Below are 23,474 nucleotides of genomic sequence, written 5' to 3' on the forward strand. Positions count from 1 at the left end.
CACACCTGGCTAAATAACACTGAGCTCACTCTGCTAACTATCACACCAGGCTAAATAACACTGAGCTCACTCTGCTAACTATCACACCAGGCTAAATAACACTGACCTCACTCTGCTAACTATCACACCGGGATAAATAACACTGACCTCACTCTGCTAACTAACACACCAGGCTAAATAACACTGACCTCACTCTGCTAACAATCACACCAGGCTAAATAACACTGACCTCACTCTGCTATAGATTAATAACGGCATTATACATCATCTGGCTGAGGGTAAGAGAGGGAAAGTCAGGACCTAACCAGCCAGTCAGCTCATCTGCTGTTCATTTGAAGAGAAACACTGACCACAGAGGATATGTTAGACAAAGATTACTTGATATAATACATTTCTGCAGGGCTAGAAACCTACATTTTGAAATTCTGCTTAACAACACGGGTACTGGCTTATGATTGGTGAATGAGGATTAACCACTAACTGAACAGACAGAGATATGCAACAGTGTTTCCTGTGGAACTGATCTCTTGGTGTGGTGGTGGGTGTCCGAAGGGGGGGAGGGGGGGTGTTTGTCTGAGCCGACGCGAAACCTGTTCCAGTTGAGCTACGTAGCCTACGTGCCTACCCTTTTTTATTTATCTAGAGCTGCTGTTATAATGGTACAATACATCTGATTAAATGGTGACCCGGAGAAACCCGTCGGATGTTGCGGCCGAAAATTGTTGGCAAATCGCCAAAACAGCACAAGTTTAAAAAAAAATTTTTTGAGGGCATTTAAAATGTTTGAGTGATTCAACTACTTCCATTTCCATACTACAACATGGTCATTTTTTTCCATGAAAACGAAAGGGAAAGGGTTTATTTCTAAGGTTTTGTGAATGTAGTGCGCTAGCAAAACTGAGTTAGGCTACAGTTGCTACAGCTGAGGGCTGCATTCTAATGACGATTATGATGATAACGAGAGGAGCAGTCTCACAAGCTGCTGCAGTGTCCAGAAATGAATACAGATAACACTAGCTAATAAAAAAGACATTAATCAAGCATCTAAGTTAGTTAGGACATTTTTGTATCATGCTTCTCAGTAGAATTAGAATGTAACAGAAGAGAATCTTTAAAGCCATTTTTCTCACTTTTTCCTTTTTTTACATGGACAATGCATGTAAACTCTGTCATTGAGTGTGAGAGAGACAGAGAGAGATTACAGATTACAGACCGAGTATATAACGCTAGTACATTATATACTCTGTCTATTTTTACTGATAAAATGCCACATAAAATGAAGACGACAAAACATATCAATAAAAGCCTCTGACACGCCCTAGCTATAACAGTTAAGAAGCAGTATGTAAAATTATGTAGCTGTATCTATTGTTAAAGTTGAGACCAATTGAATAACCTAGGGGCAATATACAGTTTTTAGTTTTTACAGGCATTTAATCATAAAAGATGCTATCATAAGCTTATTTTATGCTTCGTGTTCTTGACGATGGCATTATATTATCATCTAAATTAACTATTTATAACGATTATTTACCTGTAGTTTGTTCGTTTTATGAAACTATAGAAGTTATAGAAGCAAAATATAAAAAATATCAAAATTGACATATGGAATCAAAATCATAGTTTTTCATGGTGATGCCTCCCCTTAAAATAAATAATGATTGTAAAATAAATATTGTACATACATACATTAATGGGAGACCTAGAGTTTGCCAGTTTGAATGAATGACTTATAGACAGTACTTTGCATGTGTGAGTAACTTGCCATTTTTTTGTAGATTGAAAACAGGTTTTTCATCAGATAAATTTCATATCAGGTCCTATATTAATTGAAAGTGAAAGTCAGGACCTAACCAGCCAGTCAGCTCATCTGCTGTTCATTTGAAGAGAAACACTGACCACAGAGGGATCAGCCGATAGGGACCTGAGGAGAAAAGGGTCAAACTAACCACCATAGCAAGGTACAATTTACAATTTATATTATTACTTTTAAATCTCAAGTTTCTCAGAGAAATTGCAGGTGGATATCTAACAGCAGTAATATTATGTTACAATTGTATAGCTTGCTACCCAGTGACATTCAGTTGTGAATTTCTTAATTGTTGTGAACTGCTGTCATTGTTTTAATTTTAAAAAATAGTAATCAGACTCCCACCTGGCAGTCAAACTACTTCTGGAAGAAAATCGCTCAATCTACAGTGAGTACATTAATTTTTTTAAACTCACCTAGACATATACCTGGGTGTGTATCTGTTACACTACTGATTTCAGTCTACTTACTTGTAATAATGATTGATAAGATTACTCTGCTGTGCAGCTGGACACACAGTGAGCTTTGTACCAACAGTACTGGCACAAACACTGTACTTAAAGAAGTGTATGTCTCTTTAAACTTTTAAAACTTTTTATCTGTACCCTTTCTTTTGTTGTTGTTTCACGGAGCCATTTTCGTCAGTAAAAATGTATTTGAATCTTCTTGATCACACGTGGTAATGACTGTAAGCCCAGATTTTGTCTTTAATTAAACAATTAAGTGGTCATTCCTCATACTTTGTTTTAGCAGAACTCATTCCCATCACTAAATCAAATTAAGTGGTTTGCAAATATTCAGGTGAAATACTCAGTGTAGTAATTATGTTAGACAAAGATTACTTGATATAATACATTTCTGCAGGGCTAGAAACCTACATTTTGAAATTCTGCCTAACAACACGGGTACTGGCTTATGATTGGTGAATGAGGATTAACCACTAACTGAACAGACAGAGATATGCAACAGTGTTTCCTGTGGAACTGATCTCTTGGTGTGGTGGTGGGTGTCCGAAGGGGGGGAGGGGGGGTGTTTGTCTGAGCCGACGCGAAACCTGTTCCAGTTGAGCTACGTAGCCTACGTGCCTACCCTTTTTTATTTATCTAGAGCTGCTGTTATAATGGTACAATACATCTGATTAAATGGTGACCCGGAGAAACCCGTCGGATGTTGCGGCCGAAAATTGTTGGCAAATCGCCAAAACAGCACAAGTTTAAAAAAAATTTTTTTGAGGGCATTTAAAATGTTTGAGTGATTCAACTACTTCCATTTCCATACTACAACATGGTCATTTTTTTCCATGAAAACGAAAGGGAAAGGGTTTATTTCTAAGGTTTTGTGAATGTAGTGCGCTAGCAAAACTGAGTTAGGCTACAGTTGCTACAGCTGAGGGCTGCATTCTAATGACGATTATGATGATAACGAGAGGAGCAGTCTCACAAGCTGCTGCAGTGTCCAGAAATGAATACAGATAACACTAGCTAATAAAAAAGACATTAATCAAGCATCTAAGTTAGTTAGGACATTTTTGTATCATGCTTCTCAGTAGAATTAGAATGTAACAGAAGAGAATCTTTAAAGCCATTTTTCTCACTTTTTCCTTTTTTTACATGGACAATGCATGTAAACTCTGTCATTGAGTGTGAGAGAGACAGAGAGAGATTACAGATTACAGACCGAGTATATAACGCTAGTACATTATATACTCTGTCTATTTTTACTGATAAAATGCCACATAAAATGAAGACGACAAAACATATCAATAAAAGCCTCTGACACGCCCTAGCTATAACAGTTAAGAAGCAGTATGTAAAATTATGTAGCTGTATCTATTGTTAAAGTTGAGACCAATTGAATAACCTAGGGGCAATATACAGTTTTTAGTTTTTACAGGCATTTAATCATAAAAGATGCTATCATAAGCTTATTTTATGCTTCGTGTTCTTGACGATGGCATTATATTATCATCTAAATTAACTATTTATAACGATTATTTACCTGTAGTTTGTTCGTTTTATGAAACTATAGAAGTTATAGAAGCAAAATATAAAAAATATCAAAATTGACATATGGAATCAAAATCATAGTTTTTCATGGTGGTGCCTCCCCTTAAAATAAATAATGATTGTAAAATAAATATTGTACATACATACATTAATGGGAGACCTAGAGTTTGCCAGTTTGAATGAATGACTTATAGACAGTACTTTGCATGTGTGAGTAACTTGCCATTTTTTTGTAGATTGAAAACAGGTTTTTCATCAGATAAATTTCATATCAGGTCCTATATTAATTGAAAGTGAAAGTCAGGACCTAACCAGCCAGTCAGCTCATCTGCTGTTCATTTGAAGAGAAACACTGACCACAGAGGGATCAGCCGATAGGGACCTGAGGAGAAAAGGGTCAAGCTAACCACCATAGCAAGGTACAATTTACAATTTATATTATTACTTTTAAATCTCAAGTTTCTCAGAGAAATTGCAGGTGGATATCTAACAGCAGTAATATTATGTTACAATTGTATAGCTTGCTACCCAGTGACATTCAGTTGTGAATTTCTTAATTGTTGTGAACTGCTGTCATTGTTTTAATTTAAAAAAATAGTAATCAGATTCCCACCTGGCAGTCAAACTACTTCTGGAAGAAAATCGCTCAATCTACAGTGAGTACATTAATTTTTTTAAACTCACCTAGACATATACCTGGGTGTGTATCTGTTACACTACTGATTTCAGTCTACTTACTTGTAATAATGATTGATAAGATTACTCTGCTGTGCAGCTGGACACACAGTGAGCTTTGTACCAACAGTACTGGCACAAACACTGTACTTAAAGAAGTGTATGTCTCTTTAAACTTTTAAAACTTTTTATCTGTACCCTTTCTTCTGTTGTTGTTTCACGAAGCCATTTTCATTAGTAAAAATGTATTTGAATCTTCTTGATCACACGTGGTAATGACTGTAAGCCCAGATTTTGTCTTTAATTAAACAATTAAGTGGTTATTCCTCATACTTTGTTTTAGCAGAACTCATTCCCATCACTAAATCAAATTAAGTGGTTTGCAAATATTCAGGTGAAATACTCAGTGTAGTAATTATGTTAGACAAAGATTACTTGATATAATACATTTCTGCAGGGCTAGAAACCTACATTTTGAAATTCTGCCTAACAACACGGGTACTGGCTTATGATTGGTGAATGAGGATTAACCACTAACTGAACAGACAGAGATATGCAACAGTGTTTCCTGTGGAACTGATCTCTTGGTGTGGTGGTGGGTGTCCGAAGGGGGGGAGGGGGGGTGTTTGTCTGAGCCGACGCGAAACCTGTTCCAGTTGAGCTACGTAGCCTACGTGCCTACCCTTTTTTATTTATCTAGAGCTGCTGTTATAATGGTACAATACATCTGATTAAATGGTGACCCGGAGAAACCCGTCGGATGTCGCGGCCGAAAATTGTTGGCAAATCGCCAAAACAGCACAAGTTTAAAAAAAATTTTTTTGAGGGCATTTAAAATGTTTGAGTGATTCAACTACTTCCATTTCCATACTACAACATGGTCATTTTTTTCCATGAAAACGAAAGGGAAAGGGTTTATTTCTAAGGTTTTGTGAATGTAGTGCGCTAGCAAAACTGAGTTAGGCTACAGTTGCTACAGCTGAGGGCTGCATTCTAATGACGATTATGATGATAACGAGAGGAGCAGTCTCACAAGCTGCTGCAGTGTCCAGAAATGAATACAGATAACACTAGCTAATAAAAAAGACATTAATCAAGCATCTAAGTTAGTTAGGACATTTTTGTATCATGCTTCTCAGTAGAATTAGAATGTAACAGAAGAGAATCTTTAAAGCCATTTTCCTCACTTTTTCCTTTTTTTACATGGACAATGCATGTAAACTCTGTCATTGAGTGTGAGAGAGACAGAGAGAGAGGGCTTTTAATGTGGACCCAGCTCAAATTATACTGTTAAATAAAAAGATAAAACATTCTAAGTACTGTTTTGTCATGGTAATTGAGTTAATTTAGCAGAAGAATGTCCTTTTTAAAGTGCAATATGTAACTTTTTTTGAGTATCAGTTTTGGTTATATAGTCCTCTATTCTTGAAGATAGAACTTCTAGATGGACAATGTGCTCTTTTAATTGTTCTCACCCCACCATAACTCAAAATACAGGCCTATTTTGCTTCAATATTTACAAACAATACAAGGGTTAACAAACCTTTTATGGTTTTAATGTACACCTAAAACTACTTTACTACTTTTTATCTCTTGAAAACTGCTATTCCTTGTATCAAGAGCTCGTCAGAGCTAAAAGATAGATATTTAAATATTTAAAAAAAAACCTTTAAGAAGACTCAAGAGGTTATGTTTTCATAGTCTTAAACTTTTTCGCCTCTGCTACACCCCCCCCCCCCCCCCTTCGGACACCCACCACCACACCAAGAGATCAATTCCACAGGAAACACTGATTACACAAGAATTCATTTTTAAACTACAGCTAATGTTAGCATGTAACAATAAGGGCAAACTAACTGCAATTATATTTTGCCCCTGAGGGTCAGAAAAACCACAAAAAAAGAAAACTCTGGTCATCAAGAAGGTGGCCAAATTAGCTAACTGGCTAGGTTGCTAGCCGAGTGCTTAACAGAGGAATAAAAGTGGAAACCCCCCAAATCTCCCCTGTCCTCTAACAGCTACAAAGATTTTCACCTTAGGTGCAAAACCGTCTTATTTATAATATATTTTTCAAACTAGTATTAAATACACACTTCAAAGCACAAAGCAATCCTGTAACAAACTTTTCTGAACACTACCAGATTCCTCCTTCACTCTTTCCACCACAAACAGGAAGTGCGTGTCAGACACAAGCAATTGAGCAAAAGAGCAGCAATTCAACCAAGAGTACTTCATCATACAATATTGCATATGCATTGTGCTTCACCATAGTTTATTGCAGTTTACTTATATCATGGGATGAAGCACAGAGTCTATCCACCACTCTCATCCCCGACCATGGGAAAAGGGACAAGAGTAGTGTTAACAGTGAACTCAGCTAAACTTACAGCTGTACCAACGAACACCATGAGAGGGCTACAACAAGCTACAGCAACATTTTTCACGATCATTGGCTTTTCAATGGGAAACAATAATTTTACACATTGCTCTGTGCCTTTTGGGTGCAGTGTCATCAATGTAAAACGGTTTTATTCAGCCATTTCAACAATGGTACAGTATGTCCTATTGGCATGGCTTTATGATGTGGTTACTCCATACAACATATCCTTGTAATGTAACATGATATACTGTACCTGAGCTGATACTTTTGGATTTGGAGATATACTCAAGTAAACACGTTTTTAGTAAGCAAAAAAGGGCTAACCAACTAATCTCCATCGTATCCAGGCCTATTCCTAAAGCCTAGTCATTTTTAAAGATCTGACCTGAACCCCCCAAAACCAGTGTGGTAAGATCTACCCAGCGGGGAGAAATATCAGGAGAAATCCAACTATAGAGAGGTAGCCCATCCTCTTCTGGCTGATGCACTGGATGTAGTTACAGTAGCTAGCCAGCTGCCTTAATGAAAAGCCTGTGATATAGCTGAGTTGCCAACCAGTTATCAATGAATTGTGTGGTTACCACAGCATCTTTTGGTTTAAGTGTACAGATCTAGTCCTGAGTTTTAACATGGGGTGAGGTCAGGGGTGATATAATGAATAGTAGTCAGATACCTAGTTTTTAGATTGCCACCTTTAGGAAACCGGCAAACTTACTCTGTGTGTAATGTTATGTTTCCTCACTGTTTATTTGTCTCCCTTTCCCTTTACAAAGGCCATGGGAATGCCTTTGGGACGATTAGGACCACACTAGAGGTCTCTCAAATGTATACAATGTTGTAGAATTCTTTCCCTGGAAAGTTTTATTATTTTATTGCCTGTGGGAGACCCACTGCATGACTAAATGATGCTGCACAAGGACCATATTCCTTTGATTTTGAGTTTGAATGCAATCTGTAATATTTAATTTAAATCAATGAGTGAATATTTTAATGTCTGTTTAGATCAGGGTTCTTGAGGCCTGATCATTGGAATGTACAACATGGTACGATTTGGAGTCGTTACATGGAAAATATTTCACTAGAAGGTGGAGATTGCAACTGGCTGGCAGGCCGGCCCGAGGCATAAGCGAACTAAGCGGCTGCTTAGGGTCCCCATGGCCACCAGGGGGCCCCCATGTGGTATTCAAACCCCCCCGGTCGACAGATTCAAATTGATAATTTCATAGTGTTTAGCCCTGCTTAAAACAACAAAAGGTAACTTTTTAATACATAAATCTGATCCTGCTATCACACCTCTGCCTTTCCACATCTCAGCCAATCAGCCATGCTGCCCCATCTATCTCTCTCTCAACAAGTCCACCTCCCTTCAAACAACACAAAATGTGTACTTTTCTTTACTCAAGTCAGTCTCCAGTATTTGGGTACTTAACCTGAGCCACTTAACGGTTGTGTGGTAGAGATTAGGGGGTGTATCTAGGTAGCTGTTTCGTAGTTGCCTTAGTTAATGCACTTGTGTCTTAACTACTGCTTGTATTTTTTGCATAGACTACGTTGTTGCTGTTCTTGTTTGTGTTAGTGTTAATCAGATTAACCTACAGGGTCCTAGTTAAACTGTGCAGTTGTTCCCTGCACTTGGAACAGTAGTTCTCTCTAGGGTTTTCGACACACTTGTTCCTGGTTATGGTTATACACTTTGTTGTACGTCGCTCTGGATAAGAGCGTCTGCCAAATGCCTGTAATGTAATGTATCTGTGTGGTAGAGATTGGGGGGTGTATCTGTTTACGGCTGTGTGGTAGAGATTGGGGGGTGTATCTGCTTACGGCTGTGCGGTAGAGATTGGGGGGTGTATCTGCTTACGGCTGTGTGGTAGAGATTGGGGGGTGTATCTGTTTTCGGCTGTGTGGTAGAGATTGGGGGGTGTATCTGCTTACGGCTGTGTGGTAGAGATTGGGGGGTGTATCTGCTTATGGCTGTGTGGTAGAGATTGGGGGGTGTATCTGTTTTCGGCTGTGTGGTAGAGATTGGGGGGTGTATCTGTTTTCGGCTGTGTGGTAGAGATTGGGGGGTGTATCTGTTTACGGCTGTGTGGTAGAGATTGGGGGGTGTATCTGCTTACGGCTGTGTGGTAGAGCCCAATGATTGGGTAATGGGCCGCAGCTGTAGAGTTTACAATACTTCACAGCTGTGACCATACCTCTGTGTGGGGCCAGTGCTGCCCCCTGGTGGACAGCACCTCATCTCCCTTCCTGGGACAACACAATTTTAAATTCCGTAGACATGCACTTAGTATTTTCTGACCTCATGTTTTGAGTATGAAAAGGGGGTCTACAAACTCCATGTCATGATGACAATTAATAATGGGTTGTTGGTTCATAATTAACCTGATGTCCTTATCATTGTATTTGTGCAGTAAAGCATCATGGGAAACGCAAAAAGTATCCTGAGGCAGCATGGATACATCCCGCTTGAAGAAATTGAGCAGGGAGCTTTTGGTAAGACTCTGCGGGTCAAGAAAGAGAAAGATGGAAAGGAATACATAATAAAAGGGCTCCATAAATCAGTAAGTGACTCAGACCTGTGTCAGCGCTCTCAGACTTGTTTCATACCTATCACATGCCTGTCTCAGACCTGTCTCAGACTTGTCTCATACCTATCACATGCCTGTCTCAGACCTGTCTCAGACTTGTCTCATACCTATCACATACCTGTCTCAGACTTGTCTCATACCTATCACATACGTGTCTCAAACCTGTCTCAGACTTGTCTCATACCTATCACATACCTGTGTCATATCTGTCTCAGACTTGTCTCATACCTATCACATACCTGTGTCATCTCTGTCTCAGACTTGTCTTATACCAGTCTCCTGGGGCCTAATTTTAAAAACGTTACTTATGTTGGTTTCAAGCCTGACTATCTGCATCTTATGCACTTGTGATATATAAACATGAAATGAATTTCAATTTGAACTTACATGAACATGCTTTACAATTACTCTGTCTCGTGAATGCAGCCAATAACAGTCATTTCCCTCTAAATAAGGTTGCATTTCATCATTTTGATTATAGCAAGCATGGGCCACAAAAGGAAGGCCAACTTCACAGAGGATGAAATGTCTGAATTCCAATCCGAGCTGGGATTAATCACGATTCTTGCAAGGCCTGAGCCATAGTTGGAGTCGGATGTGTATCCGGAAGCCAAGTAGCAGTCGTTGTAGTCGGAGGGTGGGGGCGGGGGGAACCGAGCGCAGGTTGCCCTGAAACTGAAACTTACTGTTTTTGGTGTTGTATCGCGGTAAAATGGCGCAGGAGCATTGTTGTAAAGATGCAGGAGTGAAGAAGTGGAAACAACGAATTCACCATTCAGTAGGTGTTTAGTTAAGAACACTGGAGGGAAGGAGTTAACCCACCATTCAGTGTGACTTTCAGGATTCAAAGCAAAGGTGAATCAGGCTCTAAACCAATCGTGGCTTCACACCTGCTGAACTTTGTGTATTAACACAAACGCAGATCCACTCACTGCATAACTTTGCATTTGCTGCAGTAGAGGCAAGTAGATAAACCAGACAAGCTGGAATAAGTAAAGATGCAAAAGAAAACAAAGCAATAAAGTGACGATGAATTTCCTAAAATGCAACTGACTGATAGCACTCCTGCTCCAAGTCTCCAATGATGCTGTTGTGAGTACACAATGAGACACGGGCGTCTGGGGAGAACTGGCCAATGGCAATCCCAGCCTGGAGTTTGTATGGCCAGTTGTGGAGTTGTGGAGTCTGTGTGGTGTTTGCATGTTCTCCCCGTGTCCGCGTGGGTTTCCTCCCACAGTCCAAAGACATGCAGATAGGCTGATTGGAGACTGTAAATTGCCCATTGGTATGAGTGCATTCCTGCCTCTCACCCAATGCATGCTGGGATAGGCTCCAGCACCCCCCACGACCCTGCCCAGCATAAGTGGGTATAGATAATGGATGGACCCTGCCCAGGATAAGTGGGTATAGATAATGGATAGATCCTGCCCAGGATAAGTGGGTATAGATCATGGATGAACCCTGCCCAGGATAAGCGGGTATAGATAATGGATGGACCCTGCCCAGGATAAGTGGGTATAGATAATGGATGGACCCTGCCCAGGATAAGTGGGTATAGATAATGGATGGACCCTGCCCAGGATAAGCGGGTATAGATAATGGATGGATGGGTGGACTCAGGGGAGGGACCTATGCTTAGGAGTCCAGCCTATCTTGCAGCAGCTTTAAGATCACACTGTACACATTCAGCTAAAATGTGCAATGCATTTCTTTGACTACAGATATTGGTATGCAATAGCCAGCAGTTGTATACAGAAAAAACCACATCCATACCAGATAGTCTGATCTTTTTATTATTCTTGCATTCCTCATGCCTAAAATGTACTTGCTGTTAAATGTTCTTAAAAGCACGTTTTACTTTGGGGATTTGCATGCAGCCCTGAAATGTGCAGTACCTCCACATGTCCAGCAGGTAGTAAGTTTACATCAAGTGTAAACTTTCCATTGAGATACGATCATATCCATGACAAAGTGGATTTTTTAAATTTTATTTTTTAAGACTGTTTTATAAATGAGGCCACTGGTTTTTTTTTTTTGTTGGACAAAATCTGTGTCACACTGACATGATTAAAACAAGTTTAAAATCTGAATTAAGTCTGACATCAAACCTACTCCAGAATACCTCAGGTTTAACCAAAATAGTCTAATTAATACGTGGATAAAAATGTTTATTTCACTGCTCACAGCCTTATGTTCTCGCTTTTCAGGATTCTGTGATGCATGAAGTGACTGCGCTGCAAGGTTTAAAACACCCATTCATTGTTCAGTACCTGGAGCATTTTGAAGGTAGTATAACAATAAAACAATTCACAGAATTTATCATTAATAATCAAACATTAATTTAATTATCACCCACATTATTGTGCACTTTTAAATCAATCATTAAAAATCCAAGTAAGCCAGTACCTGTGGTAGCTATACATGCCAAACCACAACACCCCCACCTTCATGTTTCACAGATGAGGGAGGCTTGGATCTTGGGCCTCTAGTGGCGCAGCCTGTAGAGCGCTAACCACATGCTCAGTGCGAACCGTGACGTTGGCGGTTTGAATCCAACCGCTGACTTTTGTCACACTTCTCTCCCTCTCTCTTCTCCTAATTCTTCCTGTCTTTCTACATTGTTTTATCAAATAAAGGAACCCCCCCCCCCCCCCCCCCCCAAAAAAAAAAAAAAATGTATTCACAACACATTTTTCCAGTACTGCAGGTACTTTTTTTTGTTTGTTTGTTTTTGCGGCTAACTAGTGGTTTGCATCTCGCACTATAGCCTCTGTAGTTTTTTGTATGAAGCTTTCTGCAGAATCAATACCTGCAGGTGTTTAGGGGTTTTCCTTCATTATGGTGAGAATTTGTTAGTCATGAACTTTAGAGGTCTTCCTTGGCTAACCAGGCTCTTTCTGATTTCTGAGCTCACCAGGGCTCTCTTTCTTAATGTTCCAAAAAGTTTATTTTGGTTCGCCTAAGGTTTGACCAAATAGTGGCTTCCTAGATATTTTATAAAACACACAATTTGACCAGGAGTGCCCATGCTTTTGCATACCACTATATAGTTGTCGCTTTGATATAATTTACAGATCATTTTCTGACCTTTTAGGCTTAAAGCATTCTTTATGGACAGTATATCATGATATTGTGGTAAAACCATAACACAGACACAGAATGCCAATAAAATTAAATTACTGCTAGCCAGAGACTGTCATACAGTAATGAACAACACCATAAGAGTCGAACATCCAGCCATCACAGAAAAAATAGGTCATTTTGTCTTTGATTTTGTCAGAACATGACAGCTGCAGTTCATCTGACTGGTTATATACCTTGGAGACCACATATATTTCTTTCTTTAAAACAATTATACTTTGTCAAATTTTACTGTGTTATGTATTCTAAGAAATATTAATCCTACTGAGGAAACCAAAATTATTTTCTCTTTACAGATGAGATGAATGTGTACATAGTGATGGAGTATTGTGAGGGTGGGGATCTTTCTAAGCAAACTGAAAAGCAGAAAGATACTGGTGAATATTTCCCAGAAGATCAGGTAAGTACAGCAACATGTTTATTTTTGTACCAGACCATGGGCCCCATCCACATACTGAAACAGAGCCTTAACAGATACCAGACCATGGGGCCCGTCCACACACTGGAACAGAACCTTAACAGATACCAGACCATGGGGCCCGTCCACACACTGGAACTGAGCCTTAACAGATACCAGACTGTGGGGCCCATCCACACACTGGAACAGTGCCTTAACAGATACCAGACCATGGGGCCCATCCACACACTGGAACAGTGCCTTAACAGATACCAGACCATGGGGCCCATCCACACACTGTAATAGAGCCTTAACAGATACCAGACCATGGGGCCCATCCACACACTGAAACAGAGCCTTAACAGATACCAGACCATGGGGCCCATCCACGCACTGTAATAGAGCCTTAACAGATACCAGACCATGGGGCCCATCCACACACTGTAATAGAGCCTTAACAGATACCAGACCATGAGGCCCATCCACACACTGTAATAGAGCCTTAACAGATACCAGACAGTGGTGCCCATCTATGCACTTGAAGCCTTTACAGTATGCGCCCCCCAGCAGCCCTTACATATGTCATATTTAGCTCCTGTATGAACCCTGTTCCTTCTGGGGTTCATTATTAACATACATGAAATGTTTGTTTTTTGCACAGATCCTGGCCTGGTTTGTGGAGATTTGCTTGGCTGTGGAGTATGTGCATGAGAAGAAAATTCTGCACAGAGACATCAAGCCAGAGGTACAGGCTGCAGGTTGATAGGTTGCTATGATACCACAGTGTAAGCACTCATAGGTTTCTATGATACCACAGTGTGAACAATGATAGGTTGCTGTGGTAAAAGCAGTGGTCTGAGGAAGATTAGTTGCACATTAACTGTTTTGCACAGATTCCAGTGTATATAGGATCAGGTTTGTGCTCAATTCAGAATTTTGGAATTTTCATTCATTCGATTCATGAGCTGGAATTGGAACTGAATTGACCACACCCCCACAGGAAGTATAATTAGAAATAGAATTTGAATCACAGGAAGCAGAATTCAGTTCAGTCCAATTCAAAGAAATTCCACTCAATCATAAAACATTCTGGGCTCTGTTTTTCGGTTGGTGCATGGCGTGTTAAGTAGGCAGTATACTTCATAAGAAGTCTAACTTTTTGAGCAAAACGAAGCAATGAGAACAACTGAAGGACAAAAAGACACGGTGTTGTGTGTTTGTACGGTGCAGTGTGCGACGGCCTCCAGGGAGAACTTTTGGAAAACTTCTTGTTCTCCAACCTCCCCCTCTCAGCTGTTGGTCTAAATATCACATGGTTGGTTATGTCACGGTTGAGAGTTCAGAGGGCTGACTTCACATGCTAATGTACGGAGAGTCAACGCCAATCTCTCTTCTGTAGGTATGGGAATTCTGTGAGTTCCCGCATGTTTTATGAATGGTGCTACTCGTTTCACAAGTCATCAAAACGCCTAGCACACATTTGGAAATAAGAGAAAGTGGACCCCCTCGTCTAAACTCGCATTTGCCGAATGTACAGACAAAACTCTCCATTCTCCGTCCTACTCTGATTTAGAGGGGGAGCGTACCATCTTCGCCTTTTTTTCTTCTTTTGCATAGCTAGATAAACTAAAGCCACTTTAAACTTTTTGTTTTGTGTTGTGATCTCGCGTAGCCCTTCTCTTTATACATCCATGGCGTAGCCGCGAGACGGAGGTCTGGTTGAGATTCCAGACCCGGTTATTAGCTGCTCGTTATTATTCATAATTACTCACGCCCCAGCAGCGTGGAGTGACTTTAAACGGTTCTGTGTTCTCACTGAGTATACCGACAGCGGTGTTCGTGGACATGTTCGCCGGTGGTTCTCAATCCTGAAGTTCTTTCTTCTTACTGAGTATACGGCCAGCTTCACCAGCCATTTCACAGGCAAGGTGGTATTCCACTTACTGTTTGCCATTTTTGCGACTTGCCATGTGCCAAAGTGGGAGGACAGCCGCTGTTGGGGCGGTGTCGGTCAAGATTGAGCGGCACTCTGCTATTTTGGTGCAGCTCTTGCAGTTGGCGTCAGCGTAGTCTGTGATTGGTGCCGGTTCCACCTGCCTGCGTCGACCAGTCTACAGCGGAAGTCGCAGCCCAGCGTACAGCGATTTGCTAATTTGGGGGCTTTCCCAGGCAATACGTCCATGATCACAGCCTATTCAAATGCTTTGTGCATTGTCATGCCGAAACAGAACCTACCCCAATCTTTTGCCACAAAGTTGGAAGCACAGAATTGTATAGAATGTCATTGCATTAAGATCTGCCTTCACTGGAACTAAATGTTTTATGATGTTTTAGGTTATTTAAATTAAATTAATTTATTTATTTTATTTTTATTTATTTAAAAAATATTTATTTTAATTTATTCTGTCTTTTATTAGTATTTTAAATTACTATATGATTTGTTTTTTAAAATATGTATTCTACTCCATGCTACTTATTTTCCTTTCTAATAGTTGTATTTTATGTACATTCAGCACACTTGTAAAAGAGGGCATCTGCTCTCAATGTGTCTCAGATTTAAATAAAGGAAAGTGTTAAAAAAAAAAGGAGTAGCTAAAATTTTATCTTTTATTCTCTGCATGTTGCAGTCAAACAAGTTCAAAGGGCTGTTTATTTTATAACACATTCCAGAATGGTTTCATAACTGTGCTACGTGAGATACAGTAGTGTTTCTCCTGGTTTCTCTTACTGCAATGTTTGCTCTGACTGCACTGTGCTCTGTGCCTGTAGCCTTACGCAATGTCAGTTTCTCTTTCTGTAATGTTTGCTCTGACTGCACTGTGCTCTGTGCCTGTAGCCTTACACAATGTCAGTTTCTCTTTCTGTAATGTTTGCTCTGACTGCACTGTGCTCTGTGCCTGTAGCCTTACGCAATGTCAGTTTCTCTTTCTGTAATGTTTGCTCTGACTGCACTGTGCTCTGTGCCTGTAGCCTTACACAATGTTATTTACATTTAGAACATTTTCTTGGACAAAAATGGGTGGATTCGCTTGGGAGACTTTGGACTGGCAAAGCCCCTTGAAAGGTACCTTTTCACTGTGCTATACTGGAGAAAGAAGATGAAAAATATTTATGAACAACCTTTAAAATTAGACAGGAGCGTATAAATTTATGTAATATCAAAACCAAACTTCAGATGTTCAGGGACATGTGCATTGCTGCTGTAATTAAGAATTTCTGATCCACGCAAGCTTAAAGATAGTGGCTGGGAAATGACTGTATTTCTAATCCCTCTAATGCCTTTTTGGTGTATAGCTTTAGTGTGGAATTTTATGCCTGTGCTGTCTGTACTGTTTATGCTGTCTGTGCTGCCGGTGCAGTCAGTCCTGTTTATGCTGTCTGTGCTGTCTGTGGTTCCTGTGTTGGCTGTGTAGGTCAGTTGACAAAAATCTGCCTCTTATCAGATCCTCAAAGTAAAACAGACTGATTACTGTGCTGACAGGGAGTCAGCAGGTGTGATACAGAGACAGTGCTCAGCTGCAAAACATCCTTTTGGATCAACATTATGATATGCTGAATATGTGAATATGATATGCTTACAGAGATAGTGCAAGCAGGACAGCACTCTTTGGATACACAGCTTCCTTTGTGACCACTACTAATTACCATAATTTTCTTTTTCTTTTTAAATGTTTGGGCTGTTCAGATCTTCAGGCTATGCAAGAACAGTTGTGGGAACATTTTGTTACCGGAGTCCAGAAAGAATTGAGGAAGAACCATACAGCAGTAAAAGGTACAGTACAGTGTAGAATAACACTATGTACAAAAGCAATGAATTATTATCACTAAAGCTGAGCAATAATACTATGTATGAAACCATTGCTATATTACCAAGGCTGAGCTATAACACTATGTATGAAAGCACTGCTATACTACCAAGACTATGCTGTAATGTTACACATTGAAAGCACTGTCTTATTACTGATAGCTTTAAGGCTACATGAAAGTACTGCTTTATTGATACTAAGACTGAGCTATAATACTGTGTATGAAAGTACTGCTTTATTAATACTAAGCAGGGCCACAACAGAACCCATGAATTCTCAGGCCTGGGACAAAATGTATTGGAAAGCCCCCTGAATATATTTTGTAATAAATAAAGAAATGTATTTATTTATATCGTTTATTTGATAGGGACAATGCAAGTTAACATAGTACCACTTTAACTCGTTACAAACAAGTTGATGTACACCCCATATCCTGGGACCCCCCTGTCCCAGTTTTGGGACCCCCCTAACTGTGGCTCTACTGGTGAGTCCTCTTCCTGCTCATATGGGCTTGGGGCAGGACCCTGTTGTATTTGGTAATATTTATATTCCGTTAAATTTTTATATTGTTGTGTGATTAGAATGAATACTGTAAATATAAATGGGAAGCATGTATGATTAAGATTATGATAATTAAAATGAACTTTTGTCCTTTGCAGTGACATTTGGGCTTTGGGGTGTGTACTCTATGAATTGTGCGAGCTTAAGCATGCGGTAAGTACAAGTCAAGGCTTTGATGCATTACTGTACATGTTCTAACATCTTTTGTGACTTCCTGGTTGAGTTGTGGCTTTGCCCTTGGAGAAATTTTATTTTGCTTTGATGGACACCCAGGGCCTTAGATCTTTGTATAGCACTTTTGCCCTTGGAGAAATTTTGGCAGGCTGGCCACTCCTGGAAGCACTATGAAAGTGAGTTTTAAGACGTGATTGAATAGAAGACGCTGATTCAGCAGACTGACCCATGGCAGCAAAGCTGTTCCAGGGCCTCAGGGCCCTAACAGAGAAGCACGATCACCTTCGGCTTTTAGTCTAGCCTTAGAAACGGCCCGCAGGACCAGAGCAGCGGTCTCAGTGGCTGGTAGCAAACTAACAGTTTGGTAATATATTCAGGTACCATGCCATGCAAAGCATTAAAGGTGATCATTAGAATTTTAAAATCGATTCTAAAAGTCAGCAGAAGCCAGAATAGTGAGGTGAAAACTGGGGAAATGTGTGACATCCATCTTGTCCTAGTCAGCAGTCTTGCTGCAGAAACAAGGTGTGGGGGAATTGGACTGAAGTAGGGGGCAGAGGATATCACACAAAGGTACTGCATATCAAAGGGAGATAATTTGACTGGATCAGGGGGTAGAGGATGTAACACAGAAGTTCTGATCAAAAAGTGAATTTAACTGGATTTGGTGGCAGACAAGGTTATCTGCAATTGGCCCACTACAAGGTGGGGTGTATGGGGGGGGGGGGGTAAACTGTGGCTCCCATGTTTTCCAACAGGTAGCATATAAATCAAAAACAGGACAGGCCCAAGAATTGAGCTTTGGGGAACACCACGCATAATTGGTGTGGAGGAGGCCACATGATCACTGATACCCACAGAGAAATTTCTACTAGAGAGACATGAACTGATCCAGTCCAGCATAGTCCCAGAGACCCCTACCCAGTTTCTAATTCTATTAATTAACCTGTGTTATATTATAGGTCATTTGTAACTGTAAGAAGAGCAATTTCAGTGCTGTGGTGTTATTGAAAACCAGACTGTAATTTTTTTAAAATATAGTTCTTTTTTATTGCTCTTAGTAGTTGCTTAGACACAGCTTTCTCTAATATTTCGGAAATAAAAGTTTTGAAATAGGTCTGTAGTTTTCTAGCGCAGAGGCATCAGGGTTAGATTCTTTAGAAGGGGTATAACAATGGCAGATTTAAAATTATCAGGAACATATCCAGTGCAAAGAGAGGAATTTAAAATGGATAGCAAATCGGGGCCAATAACGTCTTTAAAAAGTCTAGTCGGTATGATATCTAGGGGACTGGAGGAGGGTTTCCATGTGAGACAGTATCAATAAGATCTTCAATGGAAAAAGGCAGGAAGAAGCTCAGAACATTTATGCACTGACATTATGCATTATGGTATTTCAATGCAATACACAGGATGAGTAATCTTAGATCTAATATCATGGATCTTCTCCACAAAGAAAGATAAAAACTTACAGTCAGCAGTAGATGATGCAGAAACACAGGCAGGTGTAGAATTTACAAGATGGTCAATCATTTTAACTAAAAGCCTTTGAGTTGTGCGGATTGGCAGAGACTACATCAGCTCTCACATCTTTTGTTGCCTTGTTGAAGGATATTAATGATTTTTTTCATTTGAAAATAATGAATTTGCAATTTGGTGGACTTTCATTTGTGTTCTGTTTTTTCTGCATTCCACCTTAATGGTATGTATTTCATCATTAATTCAGGGGAAAATTTTTACTGTGGACTTTATCTTAGTTTTAAAAGGAGCAATAGTGTCCATTGTGGTCTGGCATAAGTTATTAAATCTTTGTAACAATTCCTCCATAAGAAAAGTCTGAATTGCAGTTCTGCTGGAATTCACACAAGCAGCAGATCACTTTGAGGCAGTTTGAGAGTTGATGATGTATGAGAAACACTACTGTCTGTTATTTTTAATGGACGTATGAAGGTCTGTATCAAATAAAACTCAAATGATCTGAGACAAAACATCCTTCAGTTCGAGGCTGGTTAGGCTGATGCCAAAGGTAAGAATAAGACTGAGCATATGCCCTTTAGAATGTGTTGGTTTGTTAACATGTTGCACTAAATTAAAAGACTCAGTAAGATTTGGACTTCAACAGTGAAGGGAGCTGAAGGGGTGTCAGTGTGAATGTTAAAATCGCCTGCACTAATGATTCAGCCATAGCGCAAAACAAGAGAGGAAATAAGAAAACAGTGTAATAAAGCCATAAGACTTTGCAGAGTGATATATGAGAGCCCACACAACAGGCAGTTGTGAAAGCCAACACTTCAAAAGACATTCCTTAGAGAGATGGAAGAGCATTTGAAGGAGCTCTTGTGAATGAGTGTGTGAGTGAATGGTGTGTGTGAATGAGTGTGTGAGTGAATGGTGTGTGTGCCCTGTGATAGATTGGCGGCCTGTCCAGGGTGTATTCCTGCCTCTCACCCAATACACGCTGGGATAGGCTCCAGCACCCCCTGTGACCTTGGCCAGGATAATCTGGTATAAATAATGGATGGATGTCTTCGTTATTTCAGTTTGTTGTGTTAATTTATTATTTTTTAGCTGGATACCATGCAGATGAAAGGTGAAGCGGTTTTATTTTTGTAATGATCATGCTCTTGTGAATTATAAAATTAAGTACTATCATTTTCCGGAATTCCCATATCTCCCTGTGTCTTAACTCTTCTGTCCACCAAAGGGGTGTGTCGCGGCGTGTGACAGTGTTCGGACTGACTTCCTTTCAGTTTCCAGAAGAAAATTTGCAAAAACTCTTCAATAAAATTGTGGATGGGCCCTACCCCTCCATCTCTGGACCATTCTCCACTGATCTACGGGACCTTGTGAGGGATCTGCTTCAGAAGAATCCAGTTGATCGACCCTCTGCCAGTGATATACTGGAGAGACCCTTCCTTCTAGGGATCCTTATCCAAAGGGTGATACTTCTTGTTTTCTGTTCACAGTTTCATACAGAAATGCTAACAGAAAGGCTGAATAAAGGATAGGGCTCAGGGCTGTAACCTGTAACTTGTATTTCCACAGATCAAGGGAATCCCGGAAAAGCTGCTGCAGAAACTGAAAGAGCTGGATGGAGTGGCAGATGGTTTAGAGCGCGTGCACTTTGGCACCACCGTGGGCAGTCTGACTGGAGGGGTGATAGGTGCTGCGGGGGGGATCGCCACCATAGTGGGGGTTTCCCTCGCCCCTGTCACTTTAGGGGCTTCTCTGATTGTGACAGGGGTGGGAATTGGGGTTGCTGCAGCTGGGGGGGTAACAGGAGCTGCTTCTAATGTCACCAAAATGGTGAATGAGCACACAGACCGCCGCACCATAGAGAATATTATACATGAATGTGAGGCGAAGATGCAGATTCTGGTCACATGCCTCCAGAGCATTGACAAGGGTTTTGAGCATTTGGACCAGAGCAGAACCCTCAATGTAGCAGGTGCCACTCGGGTAGTGAGGAGCATTGGGGGTTTAGCTAAACTGGCCCCTGCAGTTCAGGCGTTCAATGCAGCATCACAAGCTGTCAGACTCGCACAGGCAGCAGAGGTGGTCACCGGGGTGTTCGCAGGTCTCTTTCTAGCTCTTGACATCTACTTCATTGTTGATGATTCCAGGGAGATACATGCCATGAGACAGCAAGGCTCAAATAATTACACAAAGATGGAGGAGGAGTCAGAGGAACCCCCTGATGAAGCCTCTGCAGGCCCACAGGCTGGCAGTGCAGAGGGACAAAAAGCATTAAAAACCAGGGAGTTCATTAAGAAGATCAGGGAGGTGTCTGCTGTGCTTCAGAAATGGCTGGAAGGTCTTGAGTCTGTATACTCTATCATCACAGAGTTAGAAGAAGCTTACATGTCTTTCTGAATGTTATTGGCCTTAAGGGGGAATTGCACTTTATAACACCTGCTTCTCATGACTGATATTGTCCTTCTAATGAATGTGTCGCCCTTCATTTTTCGATTAGTTATTTCATTATGTTAATATTTTTTACGCTGTTTTGTTGTTTTCCTTTACCAATGCAGGAAGTAGACCCAGGCAGTTTAGTGTCGAACTCGAGGATGCATATCATTGCGAGACTTCTGATATAGGCGTAGGCTACCTGAAGACAATAACATTAGGTTGGTCGTAGAAATAGTGTTATCTTACTACTAGCTGGCGAAACCGAAAATGTCTGAGGAGGAAATAAATGGATGGTGGCAATGTCATAACAGCCAGCAAGCTGTCTAACTGTTACCGTAGACATCATATGTATCACAGACAGACGCGATAGTGTTAGCCAGCCCGCATAGTACCTACCTCGAGCGGTTCGACCAACGATGGGAAAACGGTGGGTACAGCTCCAGGCTTCAGACGGTCGCCTTGGTAATCGGTGGCTTGAAAGTGGTCGCTGCATTAAGTCCATTACGCATTAAGTTTTTAAGTCCTCGTTTGCGAACTTCTTCGGCTGTTATTTTGGGGTGTCTGATCACATCCAGCCATGTCTGGCACAAAGCTGCATCGTGTGGAAAACTATGAACATGTGCTTTCAAGGCAAGTTTAACGGGGATATTATAACAACCGGGTACAATGCACCTCATTATTACACCGACATCACATCAAACAAAAGAACGTTAGTTTGTTCGATTTCAACGCTAAGTTAACAAAACGATATTGAAGAAGAAAAAAACCAGAAACCTGTTGTGGGATTGCGCTAAAAAAAAGGTCTTTCTTTCTAACATTAGACATTTAAAATGAAATAACTAATCAAAAAATGAAGGACAACACATTCATTAGAAGGACAATATCAGTCATGAGAAGCAGAAGTGCTATCAAGTGCAATTCCCCTTTAAATGAGGTTTGAATCCAACTCAGATATAGAATATAGTCCACAGGGGTCCCCAAATGAACAGCCTCTGAGAATATTATCCACAGTACTTACTGAGTAGCAGCAAATCCAGCAGATGGCAGGAGAGTCCTGTATGTGTATGTGTGTGCGTGTGTATGTGTGTGTGTGTGTATGGAGTGGATTTCGCCCAAACGGGCACCATGGACATGATTTTCACTGTTCGCCGACTCTGAGAAAAATGCCGGGAACAAAACCAACCACTATACATGGCCTTTATTGACCTCACCAAAGCTTTTGACTCTGAACCGTCAGGCCCTCTGGCTGATTCTGGGAAAAATTGGCTGCCCCAACAAGTTCATCCGAATACTGAGACTGCTGCATGACAACATGTCAGCTACAGTACTCAGTGGCAATGGAGATGAAACGGAACCCTTCAGGGTAGACACTGGAGCCAAGCAGGGCTGTGTCATTGCTCCTACCCTGTTCTCTGCATTCATCGCTGCCATCCTCCACCTCACGGGTGAGAATCTGTCTCGGGGTGTAAGAATCACATACAGAACAGACGGACAACTTCTTAATATCAACAGATTCAGGGCAAAAAGCAAAACCACCACCACATCCATCATAGAGCTGCAGGTATGCCCTTGTGGCCCTTTCAGAGGAGAACCTACAGTGCATTTGGGATGCGTTCGCCAAGGCATACAAGCAAATTGGTCTGGCCATTAACATAAAAAAGCCTCAGATCCTCTACCAGCCATTACCTGGGAAAAACACTCCTGCTCTACCCCCAGCCACCACCTGGGAGAAACACTCCTGCTCTACCCTCAGCCATATCCGTGCCACCACCTGGGAGAAATACTCCTGCACTACCCCCAGCCATATCCGTGCCACCACCTGGGAGAAACACTCCTGCTCTACCCTCAGCCACCACCTGGGAGAAACACTCCTGCTCTAGCCCCAGCCATATCCGGGAGAAACACTCCTGCTCTACCCCCAGCCATATCCACTGAGGACACCAGACTTGAAAACGTGGATCACTTTCTTTACCTCGGCAGCCTTCTATCCTCCAAAGCTGATATTGACAAAGAAATCCACCACCGCC

At 40.9% G+C, this 23,474-nt stretch overlaps 1 protein-coding gene across 4 annotated transcripts; it reads left to right on the forward strand.

The window, feature by feature from the left end:
- Positions 1-1,880: 1,880 nt before the first annotated feature.
- LOC118231070 (probable serine/threonine-protein kinase nek2) lies at positions 1,881-21,483 on the forward strand. Of its 4 annotated transcripts, none has more exons than XM_035424527.1 (12): positions 1,881-1,961; positions 4,092-4,235; positions 4,415-4,472; positions 9,283-9,432; positions 11,667-11,745; positions 12,897-13,000; positions 13,659-13,742; positions 15,994-16,061; positions 16,683-16,769; positions 17,463-17,517; positions 20,289-20,477; positions 20,584-21,483. In XM_035424527.1, the coding sequence occupies exons 4-12, from the start codon at positions 9,292-9,294 to the stop codon at positions 21,409-21,411; spliced, it is 1,635 nt and encodes a 544-aa protein (XP_035280418.1). In that variant the 5' UTR covers positions 1,881-1,961; positions 4,092-4,235; positions 4,415-4,472; positions 9,283-9,291; the 3' UTR covers positions 21,412-21,483. The 4 variants fall into 4 exon arrangements, with proteins under 4 accessions (XP_035280418.1, XP_035280421.1, XP_035280419.1 ...); XM_035424528.1 differs by lacking the exon at positions 1,881-1,961 and adding an exon at positions 3,412-3,810 and having other exon boundaries at positions 3,983-4,235; XM_035424530.1 differs by lacking the exons at positions 1,881-1,961; positions 4,092-4,235; positions 4,415-4,472 and adding an exon at positions 2,187-2,198.
- Positions 21,484-23,474: the final 1,991 nt, after the last annotated feature.

The sequence above is a fragment of the Anguilla anguilla genome, chromosome 7 (assembly GCF_013347855.1).
Source record: "Anguilla anguilla isolate fAngAng1 chromosome 7, fAngAng1.pri, whole genome shotgun sequence".
Lineage (NCBI taxonomy): Eukaryota > Metazoa > Chordata > Actinopteri > Anguilliformes > Anguillidae > Anguilla > Anguilla anguilla.